We start from the raw sequence: 20676 nt of genomic DNA, 5'->3' as shown, positions 1-20676 counted from the left end.
ATGTACATTTATTTATTATTATTATTATTATTATTATTATTATTATCTACAGTGGAATACATTTACATCAGTCGTATCGGTGTGTATGCATTATTTATCGGCGTGTGATTCGAAATACGTAAAAGAAATTTTTTTTTGTTTTCTTCTTCTCCTCTTGTTTCGTACTGTCACGAGATAGTGAGATTGGCCAATGGTCACGCTCAACGAAATTTTTGGTTCGTGCTCTACGAGCTTTCGTTTTTATGTACACAATTTGGTATATAACTACTCTTTTGATTTTCTTTACAGCTACACAATGTGTCGATAATTCAACGTCTTCAATCAAAGTACACAATCGTTAAAAATACAATAAAAAATCTACTTAATGCACATAGATAATTATTAAAAATGAAAAAAAAAAGATACGGCAATAAAGGATACATTTGAAAGACACTGCTTTTGATTTTTCGACGATGACTCGCTACACTACACCTACAGCTCGTGCATACATATATATACCTACACGGGGTGGTTAGCGTTTGCTATTTTTATTTCCTCCATCAAATATTCATAACAAAACATTGTCTTTGTCACGTATAGTTTGGTATTCATATCTCAACCACCGGGAAGCACTTCTTTTTCTTCCCATCGACCCTTTAGCAATTTTTTATTTTAACGTCTCCGTGCACCGTGGAGTACTACAGTGAGTACACATACGTATGTATTCAAACTTCACTTTAATGCTGTGTTTTTTTTTTAGTTTTTCAAAAACCGGCGGAACTTGTGGAAAAAAAACAAAAAAAGAAAAAAAAGATGCAAAAACGTCAAAAGTCGAGAGAACGCAAAACGAAAATACACATACCTGTGCTTTAGACGCGTGGAGCAAAAGGAAGGAAACTCCGTCCGACTAATAGATTATTCTCGCGTACTATGTATAAGCACGCGCAACTGCGCGCAAGCGCGTTTCCGAATCACGACGTGCAAGTACCCATTTCTCTTTGGGACGAGTAAAAAGCGCCCATGCAAAGGCGTTTGAGGCACCGAGCGAGCGATGAGAGAGATGAGCCAAGAGAACGGCGTATATTATATAGTAACCCCACCGTGCTTTCCTCGTTACACAAAGTAAAGCTTGCGAGTCGAGTAAAAGGAATCTGGAATGAAAAAAAAAGAAAAAAAAAAAAAAAAAAACAACAACAACAATCCTTTCCCTCTTCTCCTTTTTGACTTATTTGCTGGTAAAACAAACTAGACGCGTACAAATGTTGAGTCTATGATTTCCCTTGTTATCTTTAGCTTTTGGGAGCACATAGCTGATAAGTAAGTCGCGTGCATGAAAAAACCTCGTGTCGCCATTCGGACATACGATGCAAGGCGGTATATTGCCACGAAAAAAAAAATGTAGGTACTTGACCGCAGTATGTATATGTATACACGAGTTGGATACGTAAGTTTGTGGGATACAGGGGCTGATACGATACATGGTACACAAAAAGGACGATAATTTTGTGACAGAAGCAGCTGCCGGGCTTAGACCCACTCCTACATGTGATGGCGAAGGCCTCGTCTGCGGTTAACGGCCCGCCGGTGCCTGCACAGCAGCTTTTTGAAGGCGTTTCGAAATTCCGGCGAAAATACCGTGTAAATCACTGGATTCAACGTCGAGTTGAAGTACCTGAAACACGTAAATTAATTTACATATACACGCATCGGGGTCGTGCTACACGTGGAAATAACTTACAACGGTTGTGCCAATATTTTGTAAATTCGGGGGTATACTTACATATAAGTAATCACGTTTAATGTGCCGCGTGTAATGTACGTACACATCGTTAGCTTATGTACTTTTTTTTATCGCGCGCGTAATTTAGTTTGCAATCAACACCTCCTCGACCGAGCAAATATAGAATCGTCCAACAAATGGTAATTGCGCTGCGCTGTTTAATTGAAACGAAATACAATTACCCAATACACCCTGCGCTGTTGGAAGTAAAACTCTTTTGTTGCACACGTGTCAAGGGTCGTTTCACGAATAATGAAACGTTTACGCGCGTAATGTACGCCATTTTCGACAAAACAAGCTGATGATACGACAGTATTTACTGAAAGTGCCATTTTTACTCATTTTCGCCGGATTTTTTTTGTTTTCGAAAAAAAAAGTTTCGATTCCAAAATAATGCAGTCCCTATGGTTTATTTAGCCGAAAAAAAAGTACCCAAGCCATTGGAAGAAGGCCACCAAGTAGTCGTTGACTTTGTAAACCGGTAGTACGACGGCGATGACGAAAAAGGGCAGCCAACATACGACAAAGGCACCGGTTATGATGACCAACGTTTTGGCGGCCTTGCGCTCGCGCTTCGAGTCGGCGGCGATTTTTTTCCGCCGCGTCGTTATCGGCCTCGGCGACGTCTCCATAGTCGACGGCTCGGGTTCCAGCCCGTTGTGGAACGACGTCTTCTCCGGCGACGTGTTGGTCGAGCTTACATTCGTGAACGCCGTCGTTGTGGTCTCTGTTGATATTGTAAAACATTTTGTTCATCAACAGACAGCAGCTTATACACGAGGTGTTGAAAAAAAAAAAAAACAACAACAATCGTTTAGTCGACAGCAAAGACGGACGAGATAATTTCCTCCATTGAGTAATAAATGGCAAAAGGGACACGACACACAAGCACGTACGTATATACACAAAGTGTGAAGCATGCACGGGGACAGCCACCAGCAACGGCAAGCAGCGTCGATTGCGTCAATGGGCGTGCAAGGCGTTTCTAAAGCACATTGTGTGCGTAATGTACTGTGCCATTACGAAGATGACGCGACGCACGTGCCCGGTGACGATGCAGGTACAAGTAATTAATGCATCAGAGTTTCGTCGGGAGAGGCTGCGGGCCCTCCAATTCATCCAATGTGGTAAGTATATGTATTTGTGAGGTATAGCGAATGACGCACGCGAATAGTACCTCCCGCTTGTGTATACACACACGGTATAGTTTTCGACTCAAAATTATTCACATTCACGGTATATAGTGTACAGGTGTACAATGGGTGCCGTAATACCACAATGACGACGGCACAGGAGGAATAATCGGCAAAGTGTGTATTGTGCATGCAGGCAATATATTGCGCGGAAGGGCAAAGGGGGTGTATGCCGAATTCAATTATAAAGTATAGACGCGGTGTCTATATTATGTAGTTCCGTATACAAGTATAGGTAAGTTCAATATTATTTTTCCTACAGGACCTCACGGCGAGCTTTGTCTATATTGAACTATATCAATAGAGGAGAAGAAAACGTCTGATCCAACGATAAAATTAAAATCTCGACTTGTGTAGAAAAAAAAAAAAAAAAAAAAAAAAAAAAAAAAAAAAAAGGGATATTTATAACGGTCGAGCAGTGCTGCTTCGTGCGCAATAAGGTTACATCGCACTTACCGGATATGGTGGGCAAGGGCCGGCCGATCACGGCGACGACGGCCGCGGCTATGCCACCGCTTACCTGGGCCTGGGCTAGCGCGCCTCCCACCGCGTGACTGCTGCCCATCTGTTTCGGCGGACCGCCCATCGGTCTCGTCGCTTTCAATCAGAGCAACACACGCTTTTACTCGCCATTTAGCGGTGCACGGCAACTGTGATGTACGAGCGTACATACCCGCAAAAAAACATCCCCACCCCCCCCCCCCCCCACAACCCTTCTTTCTCTCTCATTGAAAAAATAGTTATTTTTCGAGACCCAACGTAGGAAATATTTTGCCACGCGTCTCTTTACAAATATGGAGAATAAAGAGCTGCATGATTTTTTTCTTTTTTCTTTTAATTTTTAAAATTGTTAAAATTGTTATCCCGAAATTCGAGTAAATTGAACATTTTTCACTACCCGGGTGGAAAAAAAGTTATGGCAAAATAAAGCCCAATCAAGATGTAGACGAGAGGCACGATGTATGCGCATATAGATCCCTTATTAGACAAACAAAACACTTGCCGCGCTCGGGCCAGTTAAGTAGAACGATCAACGTATGGTCAGACGCTACATACCGCGTACAGGTGCGGGTAGCGTAGTCGAATCAAACGAACATATGTTGTGTAAAAGAGTTTTTTGAAATTGTAAATATAGGAGTGGTGGTGTCGTGTCTCACCTTGGGTATTGGCAGGCTGGCCCACTCTTTTTCGGATGCGTTTGCGGGCAGTTTGAAATATCCGCCAGTAGAGGATGATGATGACGAGAAACGGCAGGTAGAACGACGACACCGTAGCGAATACCTGGATCGAAAAAAAAAAAAGAAAAAAAAGATTACACCTCATGTAAAAAACCACAGCACTGTTAGCTATAGGTACATTAGATAGAATCAAAGTATTGGCCTTGTATAAATTTGCCACGTCCAGATTTATATACACTTTGAACCGGCGATGAAAACAAGTAGACCAAAGTATCAGTTGGGTGGAAAACAAAAAATAGTTGTTTCACGCAATGAAACTGAATTAAAAGCGCGGAGAGAGCTTTTTGCGGCTGGTGGTCAGGATCCCTCCAGCACAGACGGCAAACGTCGCTTTCGTGTTCCCGAAGGATTTCGCATATACGTATACATACGAACGAAAGAGACGAGGGAGGGCAACGAGAAGTTATACTCCGATTCCTGCAGCGCCGGCTGTTAACCCGCCCTCATAATTGGAATTTACGCGACAGCCTCTGCAAGTCTCCCCCTTCGGTTCTCGCGTGCGCGCGGCTGTTCCTGCCGTATACCCTCCACGCTGATGTTCAAGGCTGCGACCCATATTCAATACATGGTTTGTATGTGCACTTTTCACGAGTATATTTTAACAAAAACAACGTTGGGAGATAAATTTCCATCCCGATGGAATTTCGGGAGGCAGGATTTGCCTGCGATTATTAAAATGGATCCCCGTAAAAGGAGGGGGAAAGTGAAATAAATGTTTATGTCGAGGAGTGAGGGGAAAAAAACAAAAAATCACAGCGTCCCTAGATCAGCAGAGTACACGTGATATCTGTCTGTGTCCCTCATACAAAATTCACGGGTATCCCCGTGCACGTTGCGTTGTTACATCAAGACATGCCTACATGATAAGCCTCTCAAGATGCCCCATCCGCTATCGTATTAAGTGATATACGTGCGGTCCATAAAAATGTACATGGGCCAAAACTTCCCCGCACCCTCTTGTAATTACAGTGGCGGCTGTGACGGGCACGCCGTACACCCCGGCCGCGTCGGCGGCGTGCCAAAAACAAAGTCGGCCGGATCAAAAGTCGAAAAGTTGGAAATTGAAAGCGCAGCGGAAGCTGTCGAAATCGCGATTGTTGGAAAAGTTATATATACATGTATGTATACCCTCGCCGTATCGATTTCAAAGTGAAAAGTTATTACTGGTACCTGGTAGTAGATGTCCTGGCTGACGATGCAGTCCTGCTCGACGAGGACTCGGTCCTCCCAGTCTGGGTCCTTCCAGCCGAGTAGCGGGGCAATGCACACGAGGAGGGAGACAAGCCACACGACGGCTATCATCATTCCTATCCGCCTGGCCGTCCGGTGGTGGATGTAATCAATGTTCGTGACCGCCCAGTACCTGACAAACAATCGATTAGCTCAAACCCCTCGTGCTGATCAACCGATGCGTATAGTACACCCCCTTTTTTTATTATCCATTCGTTGCAAAATCGAAAAGCTTCAAGGAGACAAGTATTTCAGTCGGCAAGGGTGTCCCCCTTCCCCCCTCATCAGCGCACACATCTTCCCCGGCTTTAAGAGTGCAATTTGCGGGAACTACCAGTGCGGGGCAGTGGGGGATGCTCTCGGAAGTGTTTTCCCCCATTCGGCCCGTGATCACGTTTCCTCGGTCGCGCGTGACTTTGGATCCCTGGTGGTGGCGCGGTTCTCTTTTGGAGGGACCGGGGAGTAGACCCCCCCTATCGACTCCCAGTAGTGGTTGAACAGTCGTTTCGATACCCCTCGAATCGCGAGGTGGATGATGCACCACTGCCAAACTTTCGCGTGGACGACTCTAGCTGGTATAGGCCTCCCCTTGCCCCAGCGAGGAGCAAACTATCTACCCTTCCGGTCTACATACCCTACCAGTTCTCGTTTAGCGCGTGCCATTATAAATTATACACTGTCCTTTGAATCGATGATGCTTAGACGCCGGAGGAATAATGATTCTCTAAAATTTAATCACAGGATGAACGAGTGAAGAAAAAAAATATTCATTTGTAAAAGCAGCGAGAGAGTGGTCAAACGCACCTGTACACCTATGCATACATAATTGTATGAAACGACAGAGAGGATGGAAAATTCGTTTGTCGGCGAGCTTCTATAGCTCGTAAAATTCAAGGGTGAGGTGTATAGTACCTCATGTCAAACGGGGGTCGCAGGGGTGGGTCACGCCATAAGCTCGTGCCACTGAATATTTCCGTCATTATGCCGTGCGCCACGGGACTAAAACGCCTACGTATATTTCCAGTTTATAGATTCAAGTCCGAGGACCGTTAATCACCTTTTCTCCCATCCGCGTGCCGCTGAATTGAAATTGAATAGTCAGCTAGCCGAGCTCCATCACCGGGTATTATTATTATTATTATTATTATCCATGTATAATCGGATGGATCCCTCCCTTTGTGCGTTTTAGTTGTCCCGATCTCCTTCGCGCTATCGGGACCATTTATCGATACTGGTATTAATATTTTACCCCCCCCCCAGGCTGAAGGGGGGATCTGCACTCAATTATTTATTATATGTTGTTTCGGCGCGTGACTGAAGAGAAAAAACAAAAAAACAAAACAAAACAAAAATTTGATAACACCCCGAGCGAGCGTGTATAGTCGGCTCCTTTCATCCCGGGTATTATGACGTTTTTACGCGAAGTTCGCTTTACTGCCGCCCGCTGCTGCAGAACAGTATGGGTACACACGCGAGCAGAGTGATTGTTGTCTCCCCCCCCCCCGATGTGTTTTCGCCTCCTTTTTTTTTCTTTTGTTCTTTCTTTTCCGCTGCAGCTACGACGCAATCTCGCCTCCACTCGTACGTTGTCTAGGTACAATGATTCGGAAGCCCGCGGAGTAAGCGAGACGCGACAGGTGTTTCACTCTCCAGCCACCGAGATATCGTTTCTTTTTTTCCTGAGGTTGTGATTGTTTTTTTTTTTCCTTTTTCCTTTTTCATTCCTCTCGTGTACCAGCTCCTACATTTTGGGCAAGCATAATATACGCGATGGCATGTGCAACTGTATTTTGATTAAATCGCCGAAAAATTGTCGGTGGAGGGGCCGGAGGGAAATTGTGTGTTTTGTCAGCGAGTCTTTGTCATGCAAAACTATACCCCCCGTTGGAATTCAATTTCGTGTATAAATATGCATGTATACGTGTGTAACCTTTGCACGGGATAGATGATACGTTGAGAAAGGTCGTATACATTAGGTACACGTACACGAGAGAGAGAGAGCGTTGCGTAGCGTTGGTATATCGTCTTGTCTGCCTCGCGATTCGCGTAAAGAGCTGTTCTGTATGTATGGACCCAACAATGGAGTCACGGATGCGCGAACAAAGTTTTCACACGAGGACCCTTTATTTGCCTTCTCCGGTGTTGGTGCGTGCTATTTGACAACTCGACGTTTGTTGCAGGTGTTTTCGGCTCAATGACCTTCACCCGGATTATGTACTTGTTGTGCTTTATTTTATTTTTATTTTTTTTTCACTCGAAACGAAGGCAATATGTTGCCAAGTCGAGACTATGGCCTAATTTTGGACCTTAATGCCATCTATTTCGTATACAGCTGTAACTTGAAACTCAACTGTATAAGCTTTGTGTTGAAGTAACCCGACGCGCATCTCCATCGTCGGTAAATTAAACGAGAAAAGGGAGAGCGAAAACTCAATTCGAGGAGGATTTACTTGATCATCAAAATGAAAACGGCGGAATTGAATCGGCAATGAAACTTTTTCCATTGGCTCGGATCAATACTTACTCGAGCGGGGAGGGTAAGAGACCAGGACGGGACTAATCGAATGAAACGTCGCAAACCCTCCCCAACTTGCGTCAACTTATGGATTTTGGTAGCTTTTCCTTAGCCACGCGCGAACTCAATGCATCCCTCGCAATTACGCAATCTCAATCAAATCGAAGATAAAACTCATACAACCAACCTACATAGCACACAAGGTAGGGAAAAAATAGAGAATTAAATTCAACCCCCGATCTCATGTGAATTTCCCAGCAAAGTGTTTTTCCACTGCTCAAATGCCACCAAATAGTTTTCCGCAAACCCCGACCTGAGGGTACAATCCACCTTAGTGGACGTGGTAGGGGGTTACCCGCAGCCTGAGCGGGCAGGCTAATTTTATTACCGGGCCAAGGAAAATCAACCGGTGGCACGTTAAATTGAGTTAAACGCGCCCTTGGAAATTTATACACGCGCCTACGACCCGCATTAGGTAATTACCGTCGATGATTCGTCCTCTGGTCGGACCAACGTGGAAAAACCAACAAAGCCTTGCCCAACGGGGAGAGGGGGATACTCGATAATTTTCTAAACCCACGAATCCTCTAGCTATACACATTGCACCGTCGGCTCGTAACGCGCGTGGGCATGTATAAGCAATCAACACACACGGGCGCACGCGAGTCTTGTACGTATAACCAGCTTCGCGTTGTCCATGGTACATCATATCCCCCGAATCTCTGGGCGTTGATTAAGCTCTGACCCAGTTATCTCTCTCTCCCCCCCCCTTTCTATAATACACGGTTACACGCGAGAGAGAGAGCACTACCACTACCGTACACTTGGGGGGGGGGGGTGAGGGGTGGTCGTTGACGATGACACCGGACGTGTGAGCGACACCCCGGTGATTTCTTCTTATCGCATCTTGGCAGAATGGCAGAGGGGGTGTGGGTATTGAGCTATTTTTTTTTTTTTTTTTTTTTTTTTTTTCAACGGAGAGAAATGCGCATCCAGCGTCGTTGGCCAATCAAAGAGCGGAAATTAATGGATAAATCTCGTGGAGAGCGGACGACCCCTCCGCCTCTTTTTTTCCTCGCGCGTCCGTGCCATGTATATATGTGGAGGGAAAGGAAAAGTCGGACATTAATCTTTCGAAAGGATCGTCTCGCTATGTGTGTGTATATATTATAATGTCGAAGAAGGAGAAAGAAAAAATGCAGGAAAAGACTCGGTTCCGTCGTAAATTCACAGTTCTTTTTCTGCTTTAATTAAAGGGGATTTAGTTCCAGGGCACGTGTGTGTACATCAGCTGGGAAAAAGGGTATTAGGAGAAGCTTCATTTTGCCGGGGATCCTCTCGAACCGATGAGAAATTTATTAACGCTGAGTTGGATTTCCTCCCCCAGCTCTTTCTCTCTCTTTTGCTTCGATCGCTAACGAGAGAATTTCAGAGCCACCCTCTAACGAGTTATACATGTGTGTGTGTGTGTACGTAGTAAACTGGATACCCTTCGATCTCGGCGTGATGAATATTCGGAAAACTCAAGGGGCGAAAAGGGCTGGCTTTGACGCAAATTTCGCATTCATGAATATTAATTTCAATCTCGGGCTCCGGCGAGTCGTTTCTCCTTTTGAAAAACAAAAGCCATACGCAAAAGGGACCCTCGACGACAAATAACACATGGGCAGCGCACGGAACAAAAAAATAGATACGACGAGTTAGAATGTAGTAAAATAAAAATGAAGATACGCACATCGAGCGAAGCAAAGTACAGGTGTGTAAAAACGTTTGGAATGAAAACTGAAAAAAGTGGGCGCGTTGAATGAAAAATCGCAATGCCTGGAAAACATAAATCCCAGAACGTCAAACAACGACCAAATCGTTAGTAGTACGGGTGAAGAGAGAGAGAGAGGAAAAAAAACTCGCTCAAAGTGCGAATCGTCCAGTTGCCTGTACGACCCGTGTGCACCCCCCTCCCCTTTCGCCCCATGCTTTTAGAGAAAACCATACAGCTGTGTGTGTGTGTGTTTACTGCGGTGGCGCACGGCAGTAGGGGAGCGACGCGATTAACGCCGCATAAACAGCTCCGGGGTCTCGTAAAATTAATCGCGGGCTTCGCACTTGTACCCCGCCTGTGCTTTCTGCGCGATGAGCTTGCCCCCTGGCACGTTATATACTTATACGCGTGTGTTTTGCACACCCATTGGCTCTTTGGTTTTTTTTTTTTTTCCATCCTATTGAACTTTTAGAGTCGCTGGTACAGACTCGATGGTAAAAAAAAAGAAAAAAAAAACACTACTCGTGGCCTATATGTATGTATATACGTTCCCGCGGACACAGGATAATGAAGAAGGATATCACGCGTGTGTCTTTTGGGTAGCTAAAGGGTAGCACGGGTGAATGAAAAATTCATCCCCACGTAACGAGGACAAGATTTTCCTTTTGGCCCGCGCGGGACACCATCACCTACACGTGTACATGGAGGCTCTCTGGTGAAATTATTCATCGAGCTGACCGTCGGTCCATCCATCATATTGGACCCCCTCCCCCAGCCCTGAATCTTTGAGGGACTGACGTGAAAAAAGAATAAAATGAAAAAAAGTAAAGTGACAAATCTCCGCGCTTTTTTTCTCAACAACTTGAATTTAGCTGTACGTGTGTACAAATTCCAATCGTCCACACTCTCCTTTCATACCCTGGCCACGTGTATCAATTATATTTATGCTCTCAGGGGGGGGGGGTGGGAAACCCGTGCCGATGAAACTCAACACACGAGGAGGGATGATAATTGGCTATGATGTGTACATCTACGCCCTTAGCCTATACTCGTTCGCGGTCCGGTTACCCAAAACCTACGTACATACATGCAGCACGTATAAATCAATGTTCGCCCCCGTCAGGGCTGCCCGGGCCGATAACCGTGGTATATATACACACCGTAACGCAAACTTATTTGCAAAGCAAATACACCCCTCCCCCCTCCATGCACTCGCTTCGAGTGCTCCAAACTTGACTCTCTCTCTCTCTCGCGTACGCGCGCTCCCGTTGTCGAGTTGTTCAACTCGATAAATTAAAAGTTTCGCGCAGCCTTTCCCCCCCCATCCGCTTTTCAGCGCGTCCAACGTGTACACCAAGGGGGACGAGGAAGGAGGGGGCTCTCTCGCACAGCTCGCGGGAAAAACCTCAAAGCGCAACTTTTGCACTCAAAGTACGTATATAAATGCACCAGTAGCGGTACGCGGTGTAACCGGGGCAAAAATAATCTCGGCGAGTCAAACAAATCAAAACGGGAAGTGCATCTCGTATGAGTTGGGGTTGGGGGGGGGGGGGTGAGAGAAAGCCCTTGCAACAACGGATGCAGCACATATATACGTGCACAGGGGTGCGTATGTATATATATAGCTCGAGGATCATGCCCGGAAGTTTGGTGCATCTCGGGCCGGCAAACTTCTTCGAAGGAGGATTATTAAAGGTTGAATTATCCGGCTACGGGGAAGAGGAGGGACGAAGTGTACCGCTCGCCCCCTACTTGTATACACTCCAAGTATAGTTGTATAGTTTCGAGTACGTATCACATACATATATATATAATGTACTGCAGAGGAAAGGAGAGGGAGAGTTGAATTTCCACGCGCGCCTTCACGTCAAGTTCTCTCGTAACTGCTTATGTACGATGGGGGCCGAGGGGGGAGCATTTCAGTTTATCCGTTTTAAGCTTATACTCTTATATATATATATATATATATATATATATATATATATATATATGTATACCATCATCATCCTCCTTCTGTGCAGGAAAGACGCTGCTCAGTGTGTATCTACTATATATATATGTAGCCTTGGAGTTACCTAATGCGGATAATTCGCTCGATTATATATATATTATTTTTCTTCGGGAGGTAATTGATCGCGGCTCTAATTGGTTTCGCCGATCCGCTGCTTTGGCACTTGGGAATTCAGCGAAGGGGTCGAGCAGTGAACGACGGTGATAACTCGCGAAAAGGACGGGATCCATTGTTCTTTCAAGGGGAAATGTAAAAAAAAAAAAAAAAAAAAAAAAAAGAACTGTAGACGAAAGATCGACCGAAACTAATGTTGACGAGTCAAACGGTAAGTGATCATCGCATCAAACGTATTAACGTACGATTAATTAAACGCGTCATTTCTACTCCCATTGATTTATATTCCGTTTGTACTTTTCTCAATAAGCGAATGGGACGACACAGGGGGAATAACGAAACATTAATCCTTAATCCCATTTCAGTCGAGCCCAACACAAGTGCCGGTTTTGCGGGTGTCCATTACAACGTACGTATGAAAACAGACGCGTGCTCGAGAAACGGAAAACGCGGCTTTACTTTCCCTGGGTGCGCCTCTGCCTATACACAATATACATAGCCCCGGCTGTTGTTGGTACACACAGGATTCCTCACTATGCAGATTGTACGTATATATGGCCGTGGTAAATGAAGGAGTTGGAGGGTGGGGGTTGTAGCTCGTTACGGTTCCGCTGCGAGAGGATGGAATTTCGCGACGACGATACGCGGGGAATTCGTGGAGTCTTGTGTGCGGCGTATTATGTGTACGCGAATAGGTATAAATATATATATGTGTGGAGGATGGGGCCTCTCGATGTTGTTGTTGTGCAAATATTTTACTTCGCGCTCGGGTTATCGTGTACGGGAAGTCTCTGGAGTGCTCGTTTTCTCCGTCTCTGACGCGAGGAGGTTGTAGGAGGGAAGGGCAGGTGTAAAGCCTCTGTTGTTTTTTTTTATTTTTTTTTTTTGGAGTTGTAATCAACGCGATGCTCCAGAAAGATATTCATATCCGGGTGCTACCGAGCTCGAATTTTGCGGTGTTTTTTTCATTTGGTTAATTTTTTTTTTTGTTCTCAGGAACACATTGCAAAACGGTACACCTTTTTTTTTTTTTTTTATCTTTCAGCCTCGCGCTTTTTCGTATGGTGCACCGGAGCTTCTTTTATCTCTCTTTTTTCATTTGTGAAATTGAAAAAAATTTTTTTGTTTTTCAAAGTCTCTGAAAAATTGCATTTTTTTTCTTTTGTAGTTACGTTTTCATCGAAACGAAAAAATCGGTTGTGACGATTTTATGATAACTAACAAAAAGTTAGCTTTTAATGGAAAGACATATTGGTGATACACCATAGTATCACATACTTGGGAATTATACCAATATTTGTAAAATACACGAAATTGTTGTAAATCACATTGTTTCGTTCTAATTTTAGCCGGCCAATTTTACCAAGCGACTCTTTATTACATTCCTACTTACACTGCCAATAGGGGATAGATGGCCCAATCATCGAGGTTTTCTGTCAAAACTGTTAAACTAATAAGTAAAGTGTAATTTTGATTTTTCACTGGTTAAAGTACTAAACGACTCGATTTGTTGTTAAAAACATACATGTCTCATAGTTACACTGACTGAATTCATGTAATTATAATTAAGGACAGGGCTCGATAATCGGGTCGTTCACCCTGATTGAGCGGCAACACCACCGTGTGGATGTAATTTTTTTTTTTTTTTTTTTTTTGTCAAGCTCGATGAGACCTTTCATTCCGGTTAATGGCTAGATCGAGGGCGAAGCGACAGGGAATCAGGTGCAGATGGATCGAGACAAAAAAAAAAAAAAAAAAAAAAAAGAAAGTAGCTCGGAACAAAAGTAGCTGGGAAAGTAAAGCCGGCGCGTTACCCTCGGGAGTGGTGATCTGACGCGAGATGCGGAGAAATTTCCGAGTGACAGATAGCCGACTCGCAAAGGCAGCCGAGATGAGAAAGAAAGAGAACAAGGGCCTGCATTCATCAGAGATCATTTGCCAAATGAGCTTCGTCTTTGTCCTGCCTCGTCTTTTTTTTTTCTTCCCCCCCCCCCTCCCGACCTTTTATCCCTAATGGGCGGACTCATAAAGTGTACGGCCAATTTAGCGAGTGTCAAACGCTCTCGGGAGCTTTGTTTTTGCCGATGATGGATAAAAAAGCGCCTGCGATGATGATGATGATGATGGATCCTACAATTCCTACAATTAAACGACTGAGATCTGATTCTAAAATCAAGTGCGCGTTAAAGGACATTGAATTTCTTTTTGAAAGCTTCGACTTTTTTCATCTTCGTAACCCCACGTCTGACCATTCCTACCTTATACTACTTAAATGGGAGCAGACGCTCTCGGCAGAGGGACATGTAGAGATCAGGGGCGTGATAAATACGTAATATCGCGTGTGGGGCCCTGATGAGTTTTCTCCCTTGGGTGAATGCCATCACAGCATCAGCAGAGAGACCTAATTAACCGTTTCTTTCGCGTATCGTAGAATTGAACGTCCTCGGCGTGGGCGTCTGGTCTTGGACTGCGGTAAAAAGCGATGAATTAGCTGGACAAAAAATGTAAAGTTGGAATTTCACGCTTGGCATCATGCTCTCGTTGGTTAGATACTTTGTTAATAAATTAGGGTCGTCGCTTTGTTTGTTTTTGCGGTCGATTTTTTTTTTTTGTTTTTCTTTTTTTGTAAATAAAACAGCTGCACCAGATAACTCGTACACTCGAGTAAAGATGAAACAAATCGAAGGCACGACAGAAGGTATTCGAATTTCGTTTCTCCAATGTGTGCTTGATTCCTGCGCTCTTGGGGCCAATTTTATCCTTTTCTCGAGATTATATATAGCACACAATCGACGAATTCATCTCTTGTCAGGGTGTGTGCGTATGTATTAACCAAGTGTTGGATTAAAGTTGTTTTAACACTGTTTAACTGATTACTTTTATCAAGTTGTTGGAAAAAAGCAGAATCAAGAAAAAGAACAAGTTACCCACAGGCCAAGGTATCAAATTCCAACGCGAAGCGACATCGAGAGAGTTGAAGCCCTATATGCGGTTTCAATCCTGTACGTACGGAAAAGTCGCGTGGAGCGGATTATTTTTCACGGATCGAAAGCAAATATTTATTTGCAAAGAAAAAAAAAAAAAAAGAAAAATTGGTATCAAAGAAACACACGAAAGCAGCACGCGTGGGTCGTACACGTCGAAACAGCTTTTTTTTTTTCTTTTGTTTCTTCTGTCGAAAACCTATCAGATTCACCAAAGTAAGCCACGTGCGACCGTCACACCGCACCGGTCCTCGTTCACTTTCTTTGGGTACACACGGACTTATTTGATTGCACAGAAGGAAATTGAATCGTGGCTGGTTAGCTTACCCCCCCCCCCATACGTACGAGCCACAGGCTTATATGTATACTGACGAAACAAAAACGAAGATCCTTGTAATATGATACCCCGGGACAAGTCTTTTTTTTCAAAGGATCCTCTTGAGTAGGCGTAGTTGCTAACTTTTTGATAAAAAAAATTTCGCAGTATTTTTCTTTTTCTCCGTATCGATGATGACCAAAATGGATTTTTGTTGTTGTCACGGTTACTCGTGATTGTACGCATTTACAATGAGATTAACTTTGCTCGCTTCTACAAGATCTTCCAGTGGTTACACCTTCGCAAGTCACTGCTCATGAATTAGGGGCGGGGGGGCTTCGGGTGTCGTGATATATTACGCGCTTCCGAATCTACTTCCCGTGCGCAGTCATTAGGGGATGTGTTTTAGTCGCGAGCCGTGCACTGGTTCATTGTGATCGCGAGTCTTTGGAATTTGCTTTCCAGCTCTTGATTTTACTATTTTCAGGTACGCGCGAAATGGCCCGGGACAATTCATATTCCCGATTTTGATAATTTCAAAATGAATTGCTCGGCTATTGTGTTGCGCGCAAAGGTCTTTCCAAGCAATTTCGTTACGGGAAGTAATTTTCTTGGTCAAAGGGGCTCGTTTTATAGCGCGAGCATCCGCTTGGGACGGGGATTTAATTGCGAATTCACGGCGAAGAAGAGACGGACAACTTTTTTTTTTTTTTTTTTTTTTTGCTTATATTTATTTGCCATTTTGAATAGAACCTTCTCGTTGGTAAATATACGAAGGGATCTTCGGTTTGTAAAAAGCCAGTCTGTGAAATATACCAGCTATGGAGGAAAATGTCCTTGAGGACCTTCCTGTGGTAAGTACCTACGATAGCGGTGGAAAAGGAGCTATTGGACGAACGAAAACAGTAATGAGCTCGTTTATACACGCAAAGTAAATCTTCAAAGCGGACAAGTGTACGGCGGTAGAGGTAATTTTTTTTCTTATGGTGCTGAATATTATTACGGACAACTTTTCTTTACTCGAATCCCAAACAAAGTACGTACACCTCGAATCGATTCACCCGTAAGTGAAAAACTTTTCAAATCACGAAAATTCAAGTTTATGCGTATAATCCTGCCACGGGTCGTTTCGTTGGAAGTAACAAGGAGCCAGACTCTCGCTCAGCGCGGACAAACGAATTACGCAACGCTCGACTTTGACGCGTTTTTTCTCGTCCAACGACTCAAAGATACACACAAAGTATGAAAAAAAAAAAAATTTCATTTTTCCCCTATAATTCGGACACGGGCAAACGCACGGGCGTCCAATTGCTTACGCAAAGTCCCGAAGAAAGTTTGCGCGATATTGCGCGTAACAAGCGAGAAAAGCAAATTAAGATAATCAAAGCAAACGATGAACGCCCGTTAAAAGTTTGGGGCGCGTGTGCACTTTTTTTTCTTCTCACCCACACCCTATACATACCTTTGATTTTCATCCCTTCACCCCGTGTAAAACTTTTTCTTCGTCCCACGCGGAATAATGCGTCGCGGCGTTAAACAAATCACGCGCTACCGCTGTAACACACAATAGCTACAGCAAAGTTTTCGTCGCTCCACTTTTCCGTGTTTACCCCACACGCATATCTATTCTAGCCGTGGAAGTTTGACAAGGAGTTGTCGCGTACTCTTGTCTATACAAGTTATACCTTGCCCGTATTTGTACACATGGTACACAAAGCAGTAGCCGAGTCTACTACTTTGAACGTTCATGTAACGTATAAAGCAAGTATAATTTGAGTCCACGAAACAACTGTCGCGAGTCACGTTCAAGGTGCGCATAAAAACGTGATTTTGTTTATTATTGTAAAATGATGTATTCACCCTCCCACCTTTGCATTTAATGATTCCGTCCCTCTTCGTGCGATATCAGTTTAGGCTTAGGGACCCCTTAGCTCCAAAGTCTCGTACAAGCGACGATAACAGCAAGCAACCCTTCGAAATTACCGATCTTTTCGTTAACAGCCCGCATAGCTTGAATTCTATATGTCGTATCGACTAATTGAGCATCATTGTCTTTCTTTTTCCTTCCTTGTGGATAATAAACGTGTACCCGTAAACTGCGCTGCTGTTTTCCTTGAAACGTCAGCGATCGATGATGTATATACAATAGACGTCTTTCATCGCGACTCCTCCTCGTATGGACGGAAGCTCGTTAAGAGTTATCGATTGCCATCGGGCGGCAGGAGAAAAGAAGATTGCACAACCCGAGAGGGATGATAAGGCGCGGGGTCTGCTTATATTACGTGTCAACTACATCGGGGCGTTTATCGAAGATTCGGTGCTCTACTTTGGCGTCAACTCGTTATTATACCCTGATGCGCCAGCTTGAGTTTTTTTGCACTCGAGTATGCAAAAAAAAAAAAAAAAAAAAAAAATCCAACCAAATGACTGGCGAGAAGGGATCGGCTGTAACTTTTAAGGCACGGCTCTCGAGTGTCCGAAAAACGAAGGGGAGAAACAAGGAGGGCGAAGCCGGGAAGGGGAGCTTATACGCAAGTGCAGTGTATAAATATAGGGTGGAGGCGATGCCGGGTATTATTGGGCCAATGCATCTTTCGCGAGGTCGAGGCCAACGGCGCGGGATAAACAGGGGTAGGAGGGGATGATGGATTTCTCATACTCGCCGAGAATGAATTTTATCGAGTCGAGAGCAGTGAATAGATACAGCGAGAGAGAGGGAAGAAGAATAAAAAAACAAGTTTCGACTACTGCGTTCGGGGAATATACTGTGTATGACGCGCGACGCTGCTTCTTATTCCGCGTCAAGAGTCAGTGGATACGAATGTACGTTGTTACTCTCTCCCTCTCTCGTGGAGCTTCGAGTTTCACGGATTTTTGTATTCGCGGGTACACAATGCATAGGTTGTATATGTATACCTCGTTATTGTACCGATCGAACAAATGCCTCCCAATATTGGCGGCTTTTCAAAAATACCGAATAACCCGGCTCATCGGGATAGAGGGAACAAGTATACATATTGTTGTCATTGAAAAAGAGTAAATTTAGCAACTGCGTCTCTTGCGCTGGTAATATTTTTAAGACGTTAAACACCAAGTCACAGGCCGAACAGGCTTATTGCTCGTCTAACGTGTTCAACATACTATTTGAGAATGAAAATTTGTTAGCTTACCTCTGTTTGTTGGATCTCTTAAAGTTAGACTCTGAAGTGAAAAAAAAAAAAAAAAAATGAATAAATCGTCCTCCCTCCCCCAAGCATAACAGAAGCTACAGTGGAAAAAAATACAGTTAGGTCCGGCGCGTATCTCTTCACCGGGTAGAGCACGAGAACGACACACGCTACTACTTCCTATAGCAAAAAAAAAAAAAAAAAAAAAAAAAGAAACTTACTATGCGTATACAGAGGCAAGCCATTTTTTTTTTTTTTCGGGTCCACCGTTACCCCGCAGTCCTCGTACGGTGTACCAACAACACGTTATTCGAGCAACCCACGGCTGATCCGAAATCAAAACAACCGCGGCGGCCCGTGATTGCGGAATAATTCGCTGCTATGTGCACTGCTCGGCCGCGAATGGCCACCCATTAGCAATAAAATCCCTCCCTCTTGGCACTGTCGAGCTAATTACATCGGCTCGGTCGATTAGCCATCTGCTCCCGGCAACTTCCCGATCGGAGTCCGATGTACCCCTGGTCGCGTGGATACTCCGCCCACACGGCCAATTATCCGGCAGAGCTCCTCTTCTCCGACCCCCGCGATGGTCAGACACGTTCCGGTACAAAACAATAAGTAATCCAACTCCCTCGTTCTCGGCTCGTTCGATCGGTTTTTCCTCCCCACCCACCCTAAAAAAAGATAATCAGGAAATAAGACCGACAAGGGTCGTTGCGTCACCCGTTGGGGGGGTTTTTGCGACTGTAATTTGTGATACGCAACCGTAGCTCCGTTGACCACCTTTTCCATGTACACATACGTATTGCCATCGATTTCGCGTTTCGGAGCTCGAAAACTCGGGCGCGTTCCTTTACTGTTCACTCACACGTGCCCCCGTGTATTCTTGGAATCGCGCGAAAACGCTTATGGCGTTATATATGTGCACAATTTGCGGCGAGCGCGCACACCTTGTGTATCATACAACATATACACCCCACTTTGTCCCGAGTTATGGGTTCCTTTTACGAGTTGCCCTCTGCTGTCTTATGGCTTCTAACTTCCCACTGTCCCTTTCCCCCCTTGTAATAATCTTTGTGTGCCCTACACGGACATAATATATATGGGCCTCTCACTTAAAAACCGTTTCCTCCGAGCTTTCGAGGTGTACATGAAATAAAAGGCTCTTTGGCACTGATCTGCCAAGAGGGTGGGGGGGGGGGGTAAAAAGTAAGGAGAGTAAAAGTTGGTGCGAGGCAAGTGTGTACCAACCTGTCGAGCGCGATGGCCACCAAGTGGAGGATCGAAGCCGTACAGCACAGCACGTCGCTGCTGGTCCACATGTCACACAACTCCGGCCCGAGAGTCCATTTGTGGGCGACCTTGTACACGGCTCCTGCCAACAATGCCCCACTAAAACGTCTGGCCTCCTTATAATGTGTGTGTGTGTGTACGCGCGCGCTCCCGCATTCATAAATGCACGTATTGTGTAAGAGAGAGAGAGTTTGTGGATTCCGCGAGTGTGCGACCGAATTAAAGCTCGGAAAGCTCGAGCACTGGATCGGAGAGACGCGAGCACCGACCTTCCGCTCACTTGTCGAGTGGGCGCGGGTCTGAAAGGGCCGCTTTGAGTAACGCGTCAAAGAGTGTCTTATTCGCGCGTCGAGTGTTCTATTTTTTCCGTTTCTTTTGTTCCACCGGGGCTTACAGGTGCGAGCTCGTTTGGAGCCGATCGATTGCATTTAAGAAGAATGGGTAGCAGGTTATACCCGTTGATGCTCTATTGCAACGTGTTTCGAGCTCTCTCTCTCTCTCTCTAATTTTTTTAAATTTATTTTACGTTAGTGTGCGTGTAGATTGCGTGACACGGTGAGTCGAGGGAATTTACCCAGAGGCATGACGAGGCAGGCCACCAGGAGATCGGCGACGGCCAGCGAGAGGATCAGGTAGTTGGAGACGCTCTGCAGGGCGCGTTCCGACAGTATGGCCGCTATCACGAAGATGTTGCCTGGAACAGACGAAAAAAAAAAACATAAAAATTTATTGCTTCACATTTGGTTAGTTTTGTTCGTTTGTTGGAATATTCAAAGCCAGCTCGAACAAGATCTCCTTTGAAGACTAAACTATATGTAAAAGTCTCGAAAAGGTTTCTTGTAATAAAAATACTCCATAAATCTGAATGAAAGAATCTTGGTGTCCCTTAATTTTACCTCCATAGTTTTTCTTTACCGGTTAATTCGTTTATTTGACAGATCAACTGAACAATTCACCTTTCGGAGGGGAATAGGTACATAAATGCACACGTATACCTTTACTCTATATGTTTTTCATGAAATAGATTTCCACGAGCAAAGGGCGCGTCTTCTTCAAAGCCGTTCCAACCGCGTAATTTTCAAAAGGATTCACCGACA

The 20676-nt window shown here is 44.6% G+C and overlaps 1 protein-coding gene across 1 annotated transcript in view; it reads right to left on the bottom strand.

Moving 5' to 3' along the window:
* Positions 1 to 1268: 1268 nt before the first annotated feature.
* Positions 1269 to 20676, bottom strand: part of LOC106638752 (5-hydroxytryptamine receptor) — a 58896-nt gene continuing 39488 nt past the window's right edge. The window contains exons 2-8 of the mRNA XM_023390314.2: positions 20154 to 20273; positions 19538 to 19661; positions 5361 to 5553; positions 4110 to 4233; positions 3409 to 3549; positions 2192 to 2486; positions 1269 to 1651 (exon numbers count right to left, since the gene is read on the bottom strand). Of these exons, the coding sequence (XP_023246082.1) occupies positions 1519 to 1651; positions 2192 to 2486; positions 3409 to 3549; positions 4110 to 4233; positions 5361 to 5553; positions 19538 to 19661; positions 20154 to 20273 (1130 nt within the window). The 3' untranslated portion in view covers positions 1269 to 1518. The remainder of the gene's footprint in view (positions 1652 to 2191; positions 2487 to 3408; positions 3550 to 4109; positions 4234 to 5360; positions 5554 to 19537; positions 19662 to 20153; positions 20274 to 20676) is intronic.

The sequence above is a fragment of the Copidosoma floridanum genome, unplaced genomic scaffold, assembly GCF_036245765.1.
Source record: "Copidosoma floridanum isolate Cflo_tuat_1 unplaced genomic scaffold, Cflo_Japanese_pri ptg000030l, whole genome shotgun sequence".
NCBI lineage: Eukaryota > Metazoa > Arthropoda > Insecta > Hymenoptera > Encyrtidae > Copidosoma > Copidosoma floridanum.
This window is presented reverse-complemented; position numbering and strand designations above follow the sequence as displayed.